The sequence below is a fragment of the Prionailurus viverrinus genome, chromosome E2, assembly GCF_022837055.1.
Source record: "Prionailurus viverrinus isolate Anna chromosome E2, UM_Priviv_1.0, whole genome shotgun sequence".
Taxonomy (NCBI): domain Eukaryota; kingdom Metazoa; phylum Chordata; class Mammalia; order Carnivora; family Felidae; genus Prionailurus; species Prionailurus viverrinus.
The window spans coordinates 50,835,188-50,855,591 of NC_062575.1; the positions used below are offsets into that span (position 1 = coordinate 50,835,188).

Sequence of the window (20,404 nt, forward strand, 5' to 3'; positions counted from 1 at the left end):
TTGAACGTGGCTCTCTAGGTACTGGTTTCCAAGCTCCAATCCACACTTCCTTTTTATAAACACTCCCCTTCACTCTTCAGTGTAGGTCCCTTTAATATCAAGCTTGTTCACATGTCAAATAAATAATGCCGGATTAAATTAGCACCGCTACCCCCACTCCAGCCCCGGCTATATGTTCCGAAGGTCCCACGGGTTTCTATCCTAAGACTCCCCACACTGTTGAGTCTGCTCATTTGCGCAACGGCCATCTTTGTCACTAGGCTGCAATCCGTGAGGGCAGGGGCAAGGTATTGATAGTTTGCAACTGTAACTCCAGCGGCTCAGCATATTGGTGTACCGTAGATAAGAAATACATACTCGGCAAATGATTTCAAAGAGTGAACCTGTAGTCTCAACAGACTTCATCATCGATCAAAATAATCTGACTTTGGGGCCAAATTCTGGTTTAAGTTCTCTCTCACACCTGAATCTCATCAGGCCTATTGCACACCTATTTGAATTTTTTTTCTTAACGTTTATTTATTTCTGAGAGAGAGAGAGAGAGAGAGAGAGAGAGACAGAGCACGAGTGGGGCAGGGGCAGAGAGTGAGGGAGACCCAGAATCCGAAGCAGGCCCCAGGCTCTGAGCTGTCAGCACAGAGCCCGATGCGGGGCTCAAACTCACGAACCGTGAGATCGTGACCTGAGCCGGAGTAAAACGCTCAACCAACTAAGTCAAATGGGTATCCCTTATCACACACCCATTTGAAAAGCTTTTCGATGTGTGGATACCGGCTTTATCCCCACTTATTCTGTCCTTCCTCTCACCTGCCCCAAACCTCCCACTCCTCAAAATTCCTTCCTAAGCCCTTCAACCGTGCCCCTGGGAACTCTACTTCTGTAATAACGAAATCCTACGGCTTCAACATCGTTACCAAACATTCCCTCTACATCCCTGTGTTAATGGAAACCTACACTTACCCCGTCCCCCGCAAAGACCCCTCCTCTGCAAACCTCACAGGCTCCGGTTCGCTCAGCATCAAAGGGGGAGGGTGCGTGTCCTCTCAGCTACACTGAAACTCACGCCATTTACCTTACTTCTTGGACCTTTGTCCTACCAACCCCTGGAACACCAAGCCCCACCCACCGAAGACTTACAATACCTGGGATTTACCCTCTACTTCAAGAACTTGTATGGTCTCAGCCTGCCCTGTCTCTCGCATCCGGTTGTAGAGGTCCCTGACAATCATATGAAACTAAGTGACGTCACCGACGCACTTCCTGGGCGGCATCAGGCTGTGAACTAACTATTCTCACAAGGCCCCCGTGAGAAAATACCAGTAGCAGCACCAGTTTTACAGATGAAGAGCTAGAAGGGTAGAGAAACGAACACGTACGCTTGAAGTCGGTGGCTGGGATGCAGCCTCAACTCTGCCTAACACGTGCCCTCAGGCATCGATGCCTCCCGCTGGCCCAACTCCCGGCCCTGAGAATTGCTCTTCGGCACCCCCCTCTTCGCATGAACCCCCAGACCTTGAGATCCCCACACAGGAATCCACCTCTCAAGTCACACCCATGGAACCGCCCACCTCTGATTACAACACTCCGCATAATCTCTCCCTCTCTCTTCTTGTGCTTTGACAGTCTGGGGCCCTTCCTCGATTCGAGTATCCCCTATTACTGTCTGCTGGTCTATATTCTTTTCCTTTCCATTCGGTGCCCCTGTTATCTTTTCCATGGTATTATTCAGTGTAGAGTCCATGGGGCATTCCTTTTAATCTTTCTACTGGATATGTTCAAAAATCCCCCTTCAAATAGTATCTTGCCTTATGGGACTTTGGCTGAATGTACCCTGGCTGCATGAATGAATCTGAATGTCGATGTATGACCAATGGAAAGAAGGTTCCGGAATGCCACTGGGAACGAGAACTCACAAAAGCAGCTGGATGGGACACTATTAATGGTCTCTACCTCATAATGATCCTTTCAGACTGACCAGCAACCCTGTTATACCTCCCGGAGCTGCCTGTCTCTCATAATACAACACTACTGTTTTCAGCCTTCTCCACTCACGTCAAGCACCTACCTCTCCATTCCAAGTGCCACCCTCAGGCCCCACCGATAACCACCAGATTGCTCACAGAGAAAAACCCAAGCCTTCGAAGAATTCCCTCAGCCCCATTCTTCCTGAATGGGTCCTTCCTCCTCTGTAGAGCCGACACGTTCACACACGCTCTGAATGAATTTGTCTGGTGCTAATCAGGGACTCTGCTTTTTAGTTTATATCTCCTCCCTCTCTTGATTAACTTATTTTTCTCCACTTAATCCTTCCCTGAAACCACATAAACAGAGTCAAATCTTTTTAATCCCTTAAAGAAAAAAAGGTGACATCAAACTGGACTGTTTCTGGTAGAGCCAGAAATGAAGGGAGAGGGGCACCTGGGGGGCTCAGTCGATTAAGCGGCCGACTTTGGCTCAGGTCACGATCTCGCGGTTCGTGAGTCTGAGTCCCGCATCGGGCTCTGTGCTGACAGCTCAGAGCCTGGAACCTGCTTCGGATTCTGTGTCTCCCTCTCTCTCTGCCCTTCCCCTGCTCTCTCTCTCTGTCTCTCAAAAATAAACATTTAAAATTTTTTTTCTAAATAAAAATAATAAAAAAAGAGCCCCTCCGCCTCAAACGTGTAGCTATCACTCTCTGCAATCTTTTACATGGTAACTAACCAAGTTTTTGTAAACGATGCCCACTTGAATATCTGTTTCCTCCCTTTCTGCTCACCTCCCAGGTCACTTCAGCCTGGCCCCTGCCCCCCAGCAGACATGCACATTTCTACATTTCCCAGGGTAAAGAGGGCCAACTCACCGGGGATGGAAGGGCCAGTGACCCGGCATCTTCTTTCTCAACCTTGACGATACTCTCTGGAGGAAGGAGAGAGTCCTGAGCAGGAAACAGACAAGAAAAAGGAAAATAACCAGGAAACTAAGTCATGGCTCGAAACCGCCACAGCGAGGAGGCTAGAATCCGACAAACCGCCTGTGTTCACACATCCCACCTACAAAACGTCTGCTCCCTCCCGTTGGGAAGCTTGAGAGAGAGACAGGGGACAGCTGGAGGGGCAATGAGACACCAGACACGGGCGTGAGATCTCTGTCGGTCTTCCAAGCCAGCCCAGCTACCAGCGCAACGGAGCTGAGTGATTCCAGGCGCCGTGTGCGAGAAAAGAACTGTTCAACCAGGTGGTTGGAACTCCTGGATCGCGGAGTTGTAAGCAAATAAAACAGACTACAGGGCGACCAAAGAATCATAAAGATTCCAAAATTAACTTCAGAAAATATCTGGCAAAAAGTGCCACCAACAAAGGCACCATCAGTAAGAATCTATACTGTTAAGATTTGTTCTAGGGGTGCCTGGGTAGCTCAGTCGGTTAAGCATCTGACTCTTGATCTCAGGGTTGTGAGTTCAAGCCCCAAGTTGGGCTCTACGCTGGGCGTGAAACCTACTTTTAAAAAGGTATTTTGGGGGCGGGGGGCACATGGGTGGCTCAGTCAGTTAAGCATCTGACTTTGGCTCAGGTCATGATCTCACAGTCTGTGAGTTCAAGCCCCACATCGGCCTCTGTGCTGACAGCTCAGAGCCTGGAGCCTGCTTCGGATTCTGTGTCTCCCTCCCTCTCAGCCCCGCCCCTGCTCATGCTCTGGTTCTCTCTCTCTCTCTCTCTCTCTCTCTCTCTCTCTCTCCCCCCAAAATAAATAAACATTAAACATTGTTTTTGACTTTTTTTATTAAGCCCTATTCTAGATCAGTAAGAAAAAGGGACCTTCAATACTACAAGGGACAAAGGAAAATGCATGTGCAACTCAACTATGAAGAAATAAAATGGCCAGTGAATATACAAAAAGATGCTCACCTCTTTAAATCAGAGAAGATCAAGTCTCTATTTCTATAACTACCTATCTCTATATATTAGAGGCTATAAATTCACACTGATGCCCCTCATTACAATTCAGCAACACATGTGATTCTAGCCTTCCTGCTTTCCATTTCTGTACCTTCTCTGGCTCCCATTATCCCCTCTATATCTGCTTGTTTGCTCAGACCGCTGTATGGAACCAAAATCCTGACCACACAGAGCATTTCTTCTGCCTATTGTAAGGACTCCCACCCCCGTGGCCCACTAGTCAAGAGTGTCATATACCATCAGTGGGAGTTTAAGTTGCTAGAACATTCCTGCAGCTAGAACATCTCCTGCAGGGAGAGAGAGCACCCATATGCCCGTGCTCTCTCTCCCTGCCTCCCCTCCTCCCCCTCTCTCCTTCCCTCCTCTAAGTGCTGGAGCCACATCCATGTAAAGAAGGCCCCATGAGAACGCTCGGCTGCTAAGTCGCCTGCACAAGCGCCCAGGACAAACACCAGGACGGTTAGGCTGCCTTACAACGGCTGCGTGGGCATTACTGAAGAGCGCCAGGGGCCCGGGAACAAAAACACACAAGCCACACTCACAAAGCCAAAATGACAACTTCAAAACTACAGACGGCCCACGGGAGTCACAGGTTTTGACTCGTGCAGCATGGAAACGTGGCTGCAGAGAGAAACCGCCTTCCTAATGGGCGGCAACGCACGGGGAGGCTCGGACCCACGAACCGCGAGATCATGACCTGAGCCGCAGTCGGACGCTCAACCGACCGAGCCACCCAGGCGCCCCTGTGATGTTTTCGAATAGATGTGTACGCTGTGAAATGAGTTACCACGATCAAGCTGATTAACACATCCAGCGCCTCGCACTTAGGGTTTTTTTTGTTTTGTTTTGTTTTGTTTTGTTTTGTTTTGTTTTGGATGATAACACTTAAGATCCACTCTGAATGTTGAGGATGACGGGAGAGGTAAGGCTCTGCCACCCTCTTGGCAGGGTTTTGGTCGCAGCCGCTGAAGGCAGGCAGGATCTTCCCTGGCCCGGCCGCTTCCAACGTGTGAGTCGTTGAAATCTCCCAGGTGATGGCCGACAGGGTGGCCCGCGGGACTCACGTACCGAGACTTGGGCTCCCTTGACTGCTCTCTCTGCCAAGGCTCTCATGGACATCCGTCAGGCCCAGCAGCTCTTGTGCGTCTTCTGATCATGATTAAAATGTACTAAAGGATGGGCGCCTGGGGGAGGCCTCGGCTCAGGTCATGATCTCACGGTCCCTGAGTTCCAGCCCCGCGTCGGGCTCTGTGCTGACGGCTCGGAGCCTGGAGCCTGCTTCGGATTCTGTCTCCCTCTCTCTCTCTGTTCCATCCCTGCTCACGCTCCGTCTGTCTCTCTCTCAGAAATAAGTCAACGTTAAAAAGAAATCTTTTTTTTTTTTAATTTACTAAAGGACGTTCCGAGTTGAGAAGTGTGCTAGCCAGCGTCCAACCTGGCCCTCGATGACCCTGACCTCCAGGAATTCACACCCTGTGCAGCCCTTGCACACGGTACCAGGGTGGGTCTGCATGACCGAGGAGCCACAGAAGTGACGGTGTGTCCCTTCCGAGATGACATAAGACACGCCGTGGCTTCCACCTTGGTTGTGTGCAATTAAGTGCTCTCCCTCTGCCCTCCCTTTCTGAGACCCCTTGCTCCACGAGAACCCCGCTGCTGTGTTGTGTGCGGCCCTGGAGAGAGGTTTGTGTAGCGGGGAACTGAGGCCTCTCGTCGACGGCCACGGGAGCGAGCGAGCTGGCAAGGGGGTCCTCCTACCCAGTCAAGCCTTCACATCAGCCTGGGCCCTCAATTTACTGCAACCCTGTCGGAGACCCTGAGCACCAGAAACATCCAGACCAGCCGCCCCCGGATCCCTGACCCCAGAGACCATGTGCGGTAATAAACGCTGGGTGTTGTTCTAAGCTGCCAAGTTTGGGGGTATGACGTCACAGATGGCTAACAGGAGAAGGAAGATGGTTTTGCTTCTCCTAGGCAGCCTTGGAATATACAAGAAGCGTATTTCCGTCTGCGAGAACTAGGTCATCTTTGTCCCTAACACCTCACACGGGGCCTTCCGCTGGTTGGGCAATCAATAAATATATGATGAAAGTGAAAATTATAATGAGCAGCTTGCTACTTCCGTTGTATGTTATAGAAGAAAAGAGCGAAAGGGCCATTAAGATTCTCAGAAAAACACCCAAAGTCGCTGGCTCCGAGTAGAACACCAGTGGTCACCATCAAAGCACGCTTTACCTGTAGTTTTGATAACGTGTGAATGTATGTATATAAATTTAAATGCATAACTCCCTCTAAAACTCTTGCCCGTGGGTACACCTGACCCTTAAGCAACACCAGTTTGAATTGCACGGGTCCATAAACATGTTGATCTTTTTAATAAATACGGCACAGTACCGTAAATGCGTTTTTTCTTCCTTATGATTTTCTTAATAACATTTTCTTTTTAATCTATTCTATTTTATTGTAAGAATACAGTGCACAGGGGCGCCTGGGTGGCTCAGTCGGTTGAGCGTCTGACTTTGGCTCATGTCATGATCTCGCCATTCATGAGTTCGAGCCCCGCGTCAGGCTCTGTGCTGACAGCCCAGAGCCTGGAGCCTGCTTTGGATTCTTTGTCTCCCATTCTCTCTCCGCCCCTCCCCCGCTTACGCTCTGTCTCTGCCTCTCAAAAATGAATAAACGTTGGGAATGCAAGCTGGTGCAGCCACTCTGGAAAACAGTATGGAGGTTCCTCAAAAAACTAAAAATAGAACTACCCTACGACCCAGCAATTGCACGACTAGGCATTTATCCCCGGGATACAGGTGTGCTGTTTCGAAGGGACACATGCACCCCCATGTTTATAGCAGCACTATCGACAACAGCCAAAGTATGGAAAGAGCCCAAATGTCCATTGATGGATGAATGGATAAAGATGTGGTATATATATACAATGGAGTGTTACCCGGCAATCAAAAAGAATGAAATCTTGCCATTTACAACTACGTGGATGGAACTAGAGGGTATCGTGCTAAGCGAAATCAGTCAGAGAAAGACAAGTATCATGACTTCACTCATATGAGGACCTTAAGAGACAGAACAGATGAACATAAGGGAAGGGAAGCAAAAAGAATTTGAAATAGGGAGGGGGACAAAGCATAAGACTCTTAAATATAGAGAACAGAGGGTTACTGGAAGGGGTGTGGGAGGGGAGATGGGCTAAATGGGGAAGGGGCACTAAGGAACCTACTCCCGAAATCATTGTTGCACTAGATGCTAACTTGGATGTAAATTTAAAAAAATAAAAAATGAAATTAAAAAAAAAGAAACAAAATGCACAAAGATAAAAAGAGAGAAAGAAAAAAACAGACTCTTAACTATAGAGAACAGACAGTTACCAGAGGGGATGTGAGTGGGGGGATGGGTAAAATAGGTGATGGGAATTAAAGAGTGTATTTATTCAGATGAGCACTGAGTAATGTATAAAATTATTGAATCACTATATTGTACACCTGAAACTAATATAACACTCTATGTTAGCTATACTGGAATTAATAAATGAAATAAAAATTGAAAAAAAATGAATAAACGTCAAAAAAAATTAAAAAAAAAAAAAAAAAGAATACAGTGCAGGGGCGCCTGGGTGGCTCAGTTGGTTGAGCGTCCGACTTCGGCTTAGGTCATGATCTCACAGCTTGTGGGTTCGAGCCCCACGTGGGGCTCTGTGCTGACAGCCCAGAGCCTGGAGCCTGCTTCGGATTCTGTGTCTCTTTCTGTCTCTTCCCCTCCCCAACTTGTGCTCTGTCTCTCTCTGTCTCTCAAAAATAAATAAATGTAAAAAACAAAATTTTTGTGAAAGAATACAGTGCACAAAATACATATACAAAATATGCATTGACTGTTGATATTGTCAGGCTTCTGATCAACAGCAGGCTATTAGCAGTTATGTTTGTTTTGTTTTTTGTAAGTTTTATTTCTTTATTTTGAGAGAGAGAGAGAGAGAGAGAGAGAGAGAGAGAGAGAGAGAACCCCAAGCAGGCTCCGCATTGTCAGTGTGGAACCCAACACGGGGCTCGATCTCTCGAACTGTGAGATCATGACCTGAGCCAAGATCAAGAGTCAGACGCTTAACTGACTGAGCCCCCTACCCCCAACCCCGCGCCCCAGCAGCTAAGTTTGGGGAAGTCAAACTTAACTATGGATTCTCCACTCTGCAGGGGGTTGGTGTCCCTAAACCCTGCATCGTTCGAGGTCAACTGTACAGGGAACCAGATACAAAGACATTTACAGCAGTGCTATTTGTAACAGCAAAACATGGAACATTAAATATCTGTGAACAGTAAACCCGTAAGTTCTGGGGCATGGGGTGGAAATCTGGGCACCAGATGTGCAAACTGGTACCAGACTGTCACTGCTCCCGGGCCCTCACAGCGGACAGAACTAGGAAAACACATGTGTATGTCTCTCTCCACACACACACACACACACACACACACACACACACACACCCCATTGAGACATCCATACATCTCCACATACTTCTACACCTACATATACTGAAAACCCTGAGTCACGTCGCTTCCTACAACTCCCACCGATCACTAAGGTTTACTCCAGTGTTCTCTCTCTTACCACATCTGATTGTGAGAACACTGGCTCCCATGAGCCTTATTAGGTTTACTCATCGGATCAGCGCCCCCGTGGGTGACTAATCTCCCATTTCCACAGCCGCTCCTTCTCCCGCACGGACGCTCCTTGGCCCTCCTGGACTCTGACACGGGGGCTCTCTCGACCCTCCTTGGGCTCAGACTCTGCAGGTGGCCTCATCCCACTTGGACTTGGACTCCATGCAGATGCCCTTGACTTCCTGCCTTCGCTCTGATACCCCACCCTGGGCTCCCCCCTCCCCGCCGTGCACAGAGAACCTCAATCTTCTCAGGCTGTGACACACCGGGATGTGTCCCCAACCCCAACACGGACGCACTTCTCACCCTGCCTTGGCTGACACCCCATCCACGCTGGACCACCCTTGGCATGGACGCCCTCGCTGCACTCGGGCTGTCCACACTGAGGCATCCCCTCTACGGAGGCCCTTCTCACCTGCCCTGGGCCCGTCACCGCAAATATCTTCCTCCCCCAGATGGACACGTACCTCACCCCACTTGGGCTCTGATTCTCCGTGCCACCTTTTTCACCCTGTTTGGTCACGATGTCCCCACACGTGGACACCCTCCTCACCCCAGTCAGGCTGTGACACCTCACAGGAGGGAGCCCTCCCTCCCTCCACCACAGCCGTCTACCCAGCTCGGCCCCATCTCATGGCTTCAGGAATGAACCGTTTAGGAAGGGGGAGGCGAAATTCTAACACTTTTCAAGAAATTAAATGTTTTCGATCGTTGATTTCCTAACTTTAAAATTCGCTGCACAAAAGTAGAAAAATATAGGTAAGTAAATGAATAAGGTCCCTCGGAGTGTAACTGACACTCTCTGTTAACTGACGTGGTTATAACCTTCTAACACGTTTCCTATAATACATAAGGTCCCTCGGAGTGTAACTGACACTCTCTGTTAACTGACGTGTTTATAACCTTCTAACACGTTTCCTATAATACGCACTGTATCTTTTTTAAAAAAGACGATCATTTCTAAATGCCATTTACTGAACACAGATCCCACATATCTTTGTATGTTGGGACGCGTGTACCGTCCCATCAATGGCCACAGTATATTCCGTTTCACGGCTTTACCGTAACTTTAATGCTCCCCTCGCATGGCCCCTTCTCACACATTCTTCCCAATTTTTCATTCCCAAGCAAAGGCCTTTGATACCAAGATGCCAAATTCCTCCCAGAAAGAGTTCTCTGGGTTCAAATAGCGGGGAGGCGGGGGCGCCCGGGTGGCTCAGTGGGTTAAGCGTCCGACTTCAGCTCAGGCTGTGATCTCACGGTTGGTGGGTTCGAGCCCCGCGTCGGGCTCTGTGCTGGCAGCTCGGAGCCTGGAGCCCGCTTCGGATCCTGGGTCCCCCTCTCTCTCTGCCCCTCCTCCCCCTCGTTCGTGCTCCATCTCCGTCTCTCTCTCTCTCTCAAAAATGAATTAAAAATTTAAAAAAAAAAATTTTTTTTTTTTTTTTAAATAGGGAGGAAATGCAGGGAGCCTCCAAGAACGTATAGAGGATAAGGTCAGGGGAGACCAAGAGCTCCCAGGACACCGCAAAGGGAACGAGGACAGCCTCCGGAGCCTAGAGGGTCGGGCTGTGGGGCCTGGGTGCGAGCAAGCTGTGGGTCTCCTGGAGGAAGGGGAAGTCCCACTCACCTGCGCACCGGTCTTCAGGGGCCCGGGGGGCTTCTCATCCCGCTCTTCCATGCTCTCCTTCAGGCACAGGCAGGGGCCTGAGGGCCTGAGCTGCAATGGTGCAAGAGCCCTGAGCAGAGCATCCTTGCGTAGGTCCCCTCCCTCCCCCCCCGCCCCGCCCCCCAGGATTAGCCTCCGCTGCCAGGACGCATTCCCCACGACAAGCGCGCCTCTAGAGGTTTCTGCCTGAAAAGCTGCGCACGCCTCTCCCAGGCCAAGACTCTGCAGCTCCAACCTGATTCCTCCGCTATCACAGGACTCCAGACCTCCTGCCTGTAAGTCAGGCCCCAACACGGCCTCCTGCCCACCACCAACATCTGCAGTACAAATCGGTCCCTCCCTGCCCCACTGGGTTTCTGGGAGCCTCACAGATGCCCAGCACGTCGAGGACCAGCTAGTGAGCACTCCCTCCCCCCGAGACGTGAATCTGCAGCCCTAAACCAGCAGCATCTCTTCCTGGAGCAAGGAGTAGGGCTTCTGGGATTGATGACCCGGAACCACACTCCCAACTAAATGTCCCACCCCTCCCAGAATCCTCCCCTTCCATTAACTAGGCCTGACCCTCCAGCAACCTGTCGTGCCCTGCCTCCCACTTTCTGCTCAAATAGCCAAGCACAGGCGCAGAGCTGGGCTGCACCTAGGACTCGGTGCCTCCGCCGTTCTGGGTCCACTGGCCGCTACCAGAATAGCGCCTGCCCGATTCCCAGCCCCAAACCCTCCTGAGCCCCGAACGGGCAGCTCAGACTTGGTCCCTCCATCAACGTGGGCACCCTCGGCCTGAATCAGCAACAGAGCCAGGCCTGGGAGCTTCCTGACAAACACCAGCTCGTGCCAACCCCTCCGAGGCCCAGAATGTGGACTTCAGCTGTCTTCCTGCCAACTCGATTGTTTCTGGGTGTGAGACTAGAACAGCCCCCTGGCAACTCCCACCCCCACACACCATCTCGCCAACCCTACCCCCCATCTCTCCCTCTTACCCACACCCTTGACCCCCAGGATTCTCACTCAGTGTAATGCGGGTTCACCATGCAGCCATACCCTGAACTTGCCCACACACCGTCTCCTCCACGAACATCCACAGGCCCCTGCTTGAGCCACACCTGCCCCGATTCCCGTCCGAGTATCTTCCCGGTCACCTGCAGCCTAGGGAGATCCTGTCCCCCCGCCAACCTGGGCACCACCACGGGTGACTGGGGCGCCATCTGCACAAAGACCCCAGCACCCTCTAATACCCACCTCCAGGCTCCCGTTTCCCGTCTAAGTACCCACGTGTATGCGCAGGGGGCCATGGCGCAGCCCTAATCCTCTGCAGCCCGGAATCTGCAGCTGCTCCCTCCGCCCACCTGGGCATCCTCAGGCAATAAACACCAGGGTCCTAGGACTGCCCATGCCTCCCCGTTCTGCCCAAGACCAGAGGCTGCGGCTCCAGCAGCGACTGGGCGGGGCCGCGCACCTAGGTTCCCTTCTTCTCCTGGCATCCCCGCGGATACCCACGGAATCCACATCCCGGACCTGGGCCCTCCCCCAGCCTGTGGGTTTGTGCAATCCCTGCTCCTGAAAGGAGAAGCCGCACCTCGCACTCTGCACCTCAATACCCGGACTACCTCAAGCACCCACAAGCCTCTGTGAGGATCTTAGGGGCACCTGCGCCACGGCCTGCTTGCCACCAAAACATCAGAACACCCAAACCGTAGCTTGAGCAAAGAATTCCAGAGTCCGCCCCGGGACCTGGGCGCTCACCAGTCTGGAGGGTTCTCCAGCTCATGACAGAGCAGCTCCCATGGGAAGCAAGCCTTTTGGCTTCCTGCAGCCCAAATGTGGATCCCTAGATGCCACAGAGTACAGCCCCTTCCAGGTCCAAATCTACAGCCCAGACTCTGTCCCTCTACCAATCTGGGCATTCTCGTGCCCGCAAGTGGAGTTGCCCCCAAGCAAAGGCCCTGGGGCTGTCTACTTCCCAAACGTGCCGGCAGCATCCGGGGTCCTTCCCAAATAGCTGTCAATTTCACCGCAGCTGGTGCAGCTCTGACCCTCCCGGACTCCACTTCTGTACCTCCAACCCAAAGTCTGCACCCAACTTGAATGTCCTAAGGCCCTGCACTACCCTACGGGGGTCCCAGGATCACCAGTCCAAATTCCTGCTTCCCAATCAACACGCCCAGCCTGAGCAGGGAGCGCTCTGCCTAGAAAATGCCTCCAGGCCTTGGCTCCTCTTGCAACCTAGGAATCTGTAGTCCATCAGGGATTCTCAGAGAGTTCGCTCAGGTAGCACTGGTTCTTCTGGGGCAAGAATCTGCAACTCAAACCTGGTCTCTCCACTACCGGGGGCGCCCCAGGTCCCCAAGCCAACTGCCCAGAACCTCACCTCCCACGTCCTGCTTCCTATTCAAACGCCCGCTGAAAATACAGGAATAGGGGCAGAGCCTCTCTCCTGCAAATCTGCAATTGAGTACTCTCTCAACCCAGTCTTCAGTCCTCAGATCCTGCACTAAACCAGCCTAGCACTGGAGGAGGGGAAGCGGGGTTCTCAGGATCGTCCCACATCCCCGCATATGGCCTGTCTTCACCAACCTGGGCGTTCTCAGCCTTGGGACAAGAGCACCACCCTATCAAGCACTCGCGCACTCCCGAATCTGCAGCTGCACCAGGATCCCTACCTACTTCGGGACCCCGCAGAAGCGCCGCACGCTCAGGTCCTAGGTCGCCCACCCACACCCCCAAACCCACCTTCCCGCCTACACCCTGCGCATGCGCGCACGGGACCTCCAGCGCTGCCCCGCCCCTCACCGACCTGGGCGTCCACGGGCTCGCGGCCCAGGACCGGCCTGTCCCAGCTTCAGGGCCCGGCACGGCTCTGCAGCGGGACGGAGTCGGGTGAAGCAACCCCCTGCGCCGATTCTGCAGCACGACAGACTCGGATCCAGTTAGTTCGGCCCCCTCCCCTACTCGGCATCCGCAGGGCCACTCGGCTGACCTCCGAGCCCAGGTGCGTGGCGACAGCAGGCATCCGCGCGCGGGACAATGGCTGCGTTTCTGGCCAAACCCGGAAGTGCGTTTGGGCTCGGCGAGCCGGGACTACAATTCCCAGAAGCCCCAGCGGCACGGGCGGCGATTAGGCGGGGCTCCAGCTCCACCCGGAGGCGAGCGTGGGGATTACCGCGAGCCGTGTCAGGTTGGGGTAGCCGCCGGGGGCCGCGACTGTCTGTGTCCCCGTTTCTGCGCGGCGCCGAGACGGGGAGCGGGACCCGCACGGCCAGGTCACGGCTGTGATGCGTGGGCAGTGGCCGACTTGGGAAAAGCTGGCCTGGGACCGGCTGGACGCCCAGGAGCGGCCGTGAAAACGGAATCCCCATGAAACCCCTCCTGGGACGTCCCCTCCTGGGACGGCTGCTTAGTCAGATGCTTGGTGCGCACCGTCTCTTCTTGGTCCTCAAGCCCAAAGATGGTGGCTACAAACCCGTTCGTTACACAGTCCAGGGAGCTCCTGGCGGGTCCTTCAAGAATCTGATACGTTGATATGTTCTTGTAGTTCATTCTAGTAAAACAGCAAGAGTCCTTTTGTTTTTTAAATGGAGGTCTTTCCCTGCCTGTGAGACTTTAAGGATCGAACCCTCCCCCTCCTGATCTGTTTTGGCCTTTGTCTTCTGGCCGTTTTTCTCTCTCAGCTCCAGCCACGCTGGCCTTTCCATCTTCACCAGCAGCTCTGGCAGGCTCCCACCCCAGGACTTTTGCATATGCTGTTCATGCTGGCTGCAGGCTCTTCCTTTGCCGATTCCACTGGATTCTTGCCATCTGGTCTTTAGGCAGATGTCACCTCCTCAAGAAGCATCCCCCCACCAACCATTGTAACCTTACAAACCCTTCACTCCCCCACGTACTCCCTGCCTCCCTTCTCATCATTTTTCTCTAGAAAATGCTGGAGTCCAGCTCCAGCAGGTCCAGGGGTTCCCGAAGGATGAACGGCGTCGGCGAAAAAGTGAAAATAAAACAAGACTAAAATAAAAAACATAAAAACAAAAAAATAAAAATGGACACAGACAACAACAGTGTGTTGAACTGGCCGATTGATTGTAGCAAACGTGGCATTATATTTGCTAGTGATCTCCTTGTAGCATTTGTCATCTACGTTTTCTGGCATCACCCAATTCTCAAACTGTTCCTTTGTGTCATCACCCAATAAGGAATACCATGATTGTTTTGTCATAACGTCCCCTCCTGCCCTTTGCTTATTGATTAATTTCTTTCATTGTTTTTATTATGTATCTATGCTTATCTATAAAGTAGTTGCTTTGCTGTTTTCATGAAAGGTCATTTACCTCTCAACACCTCAAGTGGAACAGTTACAGGGACATGACCTCTTGGTTGTTTCCCTGAACCATTGGTGGTTTTGAAGAACAAAAGTGTTCGCCTCGGTCCGAGGTGCCAGGAGGGGGCCAAGAGGGCCTTAGAAACCCACGCCTTATACATTCTCAGAGAGACAATGCACCTAGGAACCAATGAACCATTCTGTCCCTTAACCGACTAGGTTCAATCATCATCTGGAATGCCTCCTGGGGGCCAGGTGGGCCCAGGGGTTAGAGTGACCGGAGTCCAAAGATACACTCCTTAGTTACCGGAGTGGGGCTTTCAGATCCGTATGTCTCTCCTTTACAGGCCCTCTGTGCTGGCAAATGCATGAGGCTATCCTTCCTGTAAGTAGAGAAGTCTCCATAGGGGGTGGCAAGGGCTAAACATAAGGCCGCACAATTTCTTGCGGAACCTTATTTTCTTTCCTAATGGCTCTTTTCCCAGGGGGCCTGTCGAGGGCAATTCCCCAACAGATGATACCCCAGGGAGTTTTAAGGCCGTATTACCTAAAAGCGGGAGTTCAAGAAGTTTCACTGTCAGTGGGTCACCTTGCAGTCACCAATCCATCCACAGCCCAGGCCTTGCCACTCAGGCTGGGACAGCTCGGCTTCCAGCAAGAGAATTTTTCATATATATATATTTTTTTTTCACATATATATATTTTTCATATATGTATATGAATATGTATTTTTCATATATATGAATATATATTTCATATATATGAATTTTTTTCATATATATGAATATATTTTTTATATATACACACACACACACACACACATATATATATGGTATGTATTTATTTGGTCGGTTATCTGCTTCACCACTAGCCTGTCGACTCCATAAGGGAAAGGATTTGTATCTACTTTGATTAGTGCTGTAGCCCCAGCATCCTAAGGTACCTGCAATATAATAGATGCTCAATAAATATTTATTTTGAATAAATAAAGGCTCCTGGCCCTTTGTTAAATGCCTTAACATCTCATTAACTGCCTGTGGAAAACAGTGATGTTTATTCCCACCCCACCAGGAAGGAAGCTGATAGTTGGAGCCCTGCTGCGTGACAATATGGCATTTAAAATGGTTTTTTTAGGGGCGCCTGGGTGGCTCAGTCGGTTAAGCGTCCGACTTCGGCTCAGGTCACGATCTTGCGGTATGTGAGTTCGAGCCCCGCGTCGGGCTCTGTGCTGACTGCTCGGAGCCTGGAGCCTGCTTCGGATTCTGTGTCTCCCTCTCTCTCTGCCCCTCCCCTGTTCATGCTCTGTCTCTGTCTCAAAAATAAATAAACGTTTAAAAATTTTTAAAAAATATAAATAAAATGTTTTTTTTAATTATTAGTATTGTTGTCAAAGTACTCCTGTAGTTTTCTTCACATAACTTCTAACCTTTAACAAATTATTGCTATTTGAAATGTAATCTCTACCCCGCCCCCCGCTTAAATTCCTTATAATTCGTTATTGTGGTTGATTTTTTTAAAGACTTATGTTGGGGGCACCAGCATATTACTTAAATAAACAAACTTTGGGGGCGCCTGAGAGGCTCTGTTAAGGGTCTGACTCTTGATTTCAACTCAGGTCCTGATTTCATGGTTCGTGAGATGGAGCCCCATGTGAGCTCATGTGGAGCCTGCTTGGGATTCTCTCTGCCCCTCCCTGTGCTCGCTCGCTCGCTCTCTCTCAAACATTTAAAATAAAAATAAAAACTTTAAAAAAATTAAAAATAAATACTTATTTTGGATCTGGTTAGCCCACTGAAACGTCAGGAATTCTTATAGTATTTCATTTGATCCTCTTGGCTTTTCTGGTGAGACAATCAGCTATAGATAATTAGTTCATCTCTTCCTTACTTCCTTAAAAGTATTTAAAATATTCTTTTCAGCGTTTATTTATTATTGAGAGACAGAGAAAGAGCATGAGCATGGGAGGGGCAGAGAACGGGGGAGACACAGACTCTGAAGCAGGCTCCAGGCTCCGAGCTGTCAGTACAGAGCCCAATGTGGGGCTCGAACTCACAAACTGCGAGATCATGACCTGAGCCGAAGTTGGATGCTTCACCGACTGAGCCACCCAGGTGCCCCGCTTTAACTACATTTCAGACACAAAAGTAGAGAGACTAGCTAAATGGCTCACAACCATTGGGTACAGAGAATGCAAAGTTACCATTATTAGCAGGTATCATTACAAACCACAAGACCCACGAGAATTAACGAAAAGAAATTAACCACAGGCAGAGGCTAGAAAGGCATCAAATATGAAAGAATAAACATTTACGCACCATTCTGTGCCAGGCACTGCCATAAGGTCCTTATAAATGTTTCTCACTTAGTCCTCATGGCAATTCTTACCAGGTTGGACTGTTATTTCCATTTCACAGAAGATGAAATTGAGGCCCAGAAATGTTAAGTAACTCACCCTGGATTGTGTTGTAAGGGCAGAGCTGGGATTGGGTCCAAGAAGTCTAATGCTGGAGTTCATGCTCTTAACTTTTACGTTATATCGCCCTTGACCTACATATCAACATCTTTCCTCTACACGAGCAATACTAAGTTTGCAAACAAGACAGAAAAGCTTCTATTTATTCATCATCCAAGCGAAACATAGGAAGCATAAGAAATCTTTAAAACCCTAATGACAGACGTGAAAGACACAGAACAGCCATGCTCCTGGCTGTGTTGTAAAGATGTCACACGTTGCGGGGGGCGCCTGGGTGGCTCAGTCGGTTGAGCCTCTGACTTCAGCTCAGGTCATTGATCTCTTGGCTCTTGAGTTTGAGCCCCGCGTCAGGCTCTGTGCCGACAGCTCAGAGCCTGGAGCCTGCTTCGGATTCTGTGTCTCCCTCTCCCTCTGCCCTTCCCTTGCTTATGCTCTCTCTCAAAAATAAACATTAAAATTTTTTTTTAAAGATGATGTACAGATTCAGTACAAATATGACAATCATAATGGGATGCTTTGACGTTTAGCTTAGCTTCCTTTTTTTCTGTATTTTCTTCAGTATTTTTTTTTTTACCTTAAGATATTCAGACATTAAAGCATTAGTGATATGTAATTTAAAACTGACTTTGTTTTTTGTTTGGTCTTTTTTTTTTTCCTTCTTCTTTCATAATGAACAAGGCGGCAAGTTTTACCTCCAGGAGCTCCCGAATCCTGATGACCTAACCTGAATGTTACGGGGGCTTCAGAATGGCTATTACCGAGGAACGGGAACTCGTTCTAGGAAGATGCCCTTCAAACTCAGAGGTTTCTCGATCAACTACTTGGGGATTGGCCGCGACCCAAGTTTCATATTGAGGGTTCTGTCGGCCAGGATCTGGGTGTGGCCTTAGCATCTACTGAGGAACAAGGAGGTCATGAGTCCACTTGCTCTAAAAGGCTGGAAGATAAAGCTCTGAGTCACTAGAGGGGGAATATGACCCATACCTGGGATCCTGGGGGTGGGGGGATGTAGGGGTGGTGGGTTCTTGGAAGCAGGGGGTGGGAAGAGACGGTCTTTTTCCTTTGCTCAATCCTCTTCTCAAACTCTAGACATTGGAGGGACCCAGAGCTTCATGATCAGCCCCTCCTCTTCTCTGCCTTTACCCACTTTCTTTGCAATCTGTAGGGGAATGGGTTAACTCAACAGGCCTGGAGTGTTGAAACCCAAGAAAGGCCTATTTCCATGACTGGGTCTCGGGTGGCTTCTAGGAACTGAGCTCTTGCAATGTTCTGATGAAAGGGTTTTTGCAGGCAGGCTTGTGGCCTTGGACCACGCTGTACCAGCTTGTCCGGATGGTTTACACAAACAACGTGATCTGTAGTGAACACCTGCCTTCCTTCTGGGGATCTGGAGCTGCCCGTGTGATGGACCCCCTACAAAAACCCTGGACCCTCAGGTTCAGGGCAAGCCCCCCCACCCCCACCCCGGCTGGCAACACTTCACAAGTATCGTCACACATCATTGCTGGGGAGATTCCCATGTGACTCTACTGAGACAGGACGCGTGGAAGCTTGTGCCTGGTGTCTTCCATGCTTCACTCCCGGAACCTTTTCTTTTCCCTTTGCTGATTTTATTCTCTATCTTTTTGCTGCACCAAACCGTAACCATGAGTGTAACAACTTCTGGGTCCCGTGAATCCTTCTAGCAAATCGTTGAGCCTGAGTGCGGTCTTGGAGACCCCCGACACAAGACCTACATTCCCGTAACTTTAAACCCCACTAACAACTCCCACGTGTGTATCTCCAGCCCTGCTTTATCTAGACCGTTACGAACAATTGCCTGTTTCATTCTCCAGTTGATTTCTGACACGTCTAAAGCAAATTCTTGATTTTCCTTCTGTATTCCAAATGTGTATCCTCCCTCACTGTTGCCTCAGAGAGTGGCCTGCCAGTGACCCAGGTGCTTCGGCCAGAAACCCGGGAGTCAGCCTTGACTCCTCACTCTGTCTTCATCAAATCGGATTCTCCCCACCCTCACCCCCCAAATTCTTGAGATTCTAAGCATCTCGTGCCTGCTCTCTCCCTTCGTTCTGCTTTTTTTTTTTTTTTCCTGTCATCATCTCTTAATAGCTCCTTGTGTCTTATCCTCTACCATGATTTGAAAAGACACAGTCCACCCCGCCTCCGGGGGGGGAATGCCCCTGGGGGGGGGGGGGGGGATGCTGTGTCTATCACTGGTGTTTGCCCATCTCCATGATACAGCTATGGCAGCCCCAGATTCTGAGTCTCAAACCTTGGCCCTCTAATTCTGGGTCACTTCCTCCCTGTTTTTATTGCTTGTAAAGAAACACGAGTCAAAGCCCAAGATTTGGTGGGAGCTAGGGTCCAGTGCTTGAACAACACATTAAAACAGAATGTCACTAAATGTCATTAAAACAGAATGTCAGTCAGTTAAGCGTCCGACTTCGGCTCAGGTCATGATCTCACAGTTAGTGAGTTTGAGCCCCACTTCTGGCTCTGTGCTGACAGCTCAGAGCCTGGAGCCTGCTTTGGATTCTCTCTCTCTCTCTCTCTCTCTCTCTCTCTCTCTCTGCCCCTCCCCTGCTCATGCTCTGTCTCTCTTTGTCTCAAAAAAAAATTTTTTTTTAAATGTCCCAAGGCCTACGAAGACAATGGCTGGAATAAAACAAGCACCCAATAAATTTCATTAATATGTGATTGAGCGTGATTTCTCTAGGATTTCTGGAGAAGGGAAATCTGCCTCCATTAGACTGAGGGGTTGATTTGGCCGTAGATGTTGCGTTCTGGATTCACAAGCACCTGTTACACAAAGAGAAAAGATGAGTTCCATTTTCTATGGAGGCCTTCCTGGTCTATTTGCTGTATTTAGTACAAGGCCCAGATGCTCGGCCATTGTTCTCCGTCCTGGGAAATTGCAATGAACTTCCTCCTATCCGACTGCACTTCAATCACAGCAGCACCTCTGGGTTTCTACAATGGCCCCTATAGTTCCCTACCTTGGAGGAGAGACTCTAAAATAATCCCCACGTCCGAGCATTCATGCCCTTATGTTACCCCCTTCCTTTGAGGGCAAGACCTGTGACTTGCACCAAAAGAATATGGCAAAATGACAGGATGTGCACGATTGCATGTACGTGGTTCCTGTTTTATAAGACCTGTTGTATGAGATTCTGTCATATCAGACTTCTGTCTTGGCTTTAAAAAAGTAAGATGCAATGTTGTGAGCTGCCTATGGAGAGGGCCACATAGCAAAGGACCTAGGGCAGCCTCCAGCTGACAGCCAGTAAGAAACTGAGGTCCTCGTTTGACAGCCTGCAAGGAACTAAAGGCTGAGCTTGGAAGTGGATCCTGCTCCAGTCA

The 20,404-nt window shown here is 50.1% G+C and overlaps 1 protein-coding gene across 9 annotated transcripts in view; it reads right to left on the minus strand.

Moving 5' to 3' along the window:
* Window positions 1-13,329, minus strand: part of ZNF180 (zinc finger protein 180) — a 39,059-nt gene extending 25,730 nt beyond the window's left edge. For 6 of the 9 annotated variants that reach the window (XR_007147241.1, XR_007147242.1, XM_047834617.1 and 3 more), the window contains exons 1-3: window positions 13,240-13,329; window positions 10,227-10,316; window positions 2,840-2,914 (exon numbers count right to left, since the gene is read on the minus strand). Coding sequence is in view for 7 of the 9 variants with exons in the window: in XM_047834617.1 (XP_047690573.1) it covers window positions 2,840-2,914; window positions 10,227-10,316; window positions 13,240-13,272 (198 nt within the window). In the remaining 2 variants the exon portion in view is untranslated. Of the gene's footprint in view, window positions 1-2,839; window positions 2,915-10,226; window positions 10,317-13,056 lie in introns of all 9 variants that reach the window. The other 3 variants (XM_047834612.1, XM_047834613.1, XM_047834614.1) reach the window with 3 other exon arrangements.
* Window positions 13,330-20,404: the final 7,075 nt, after the last annotated feature.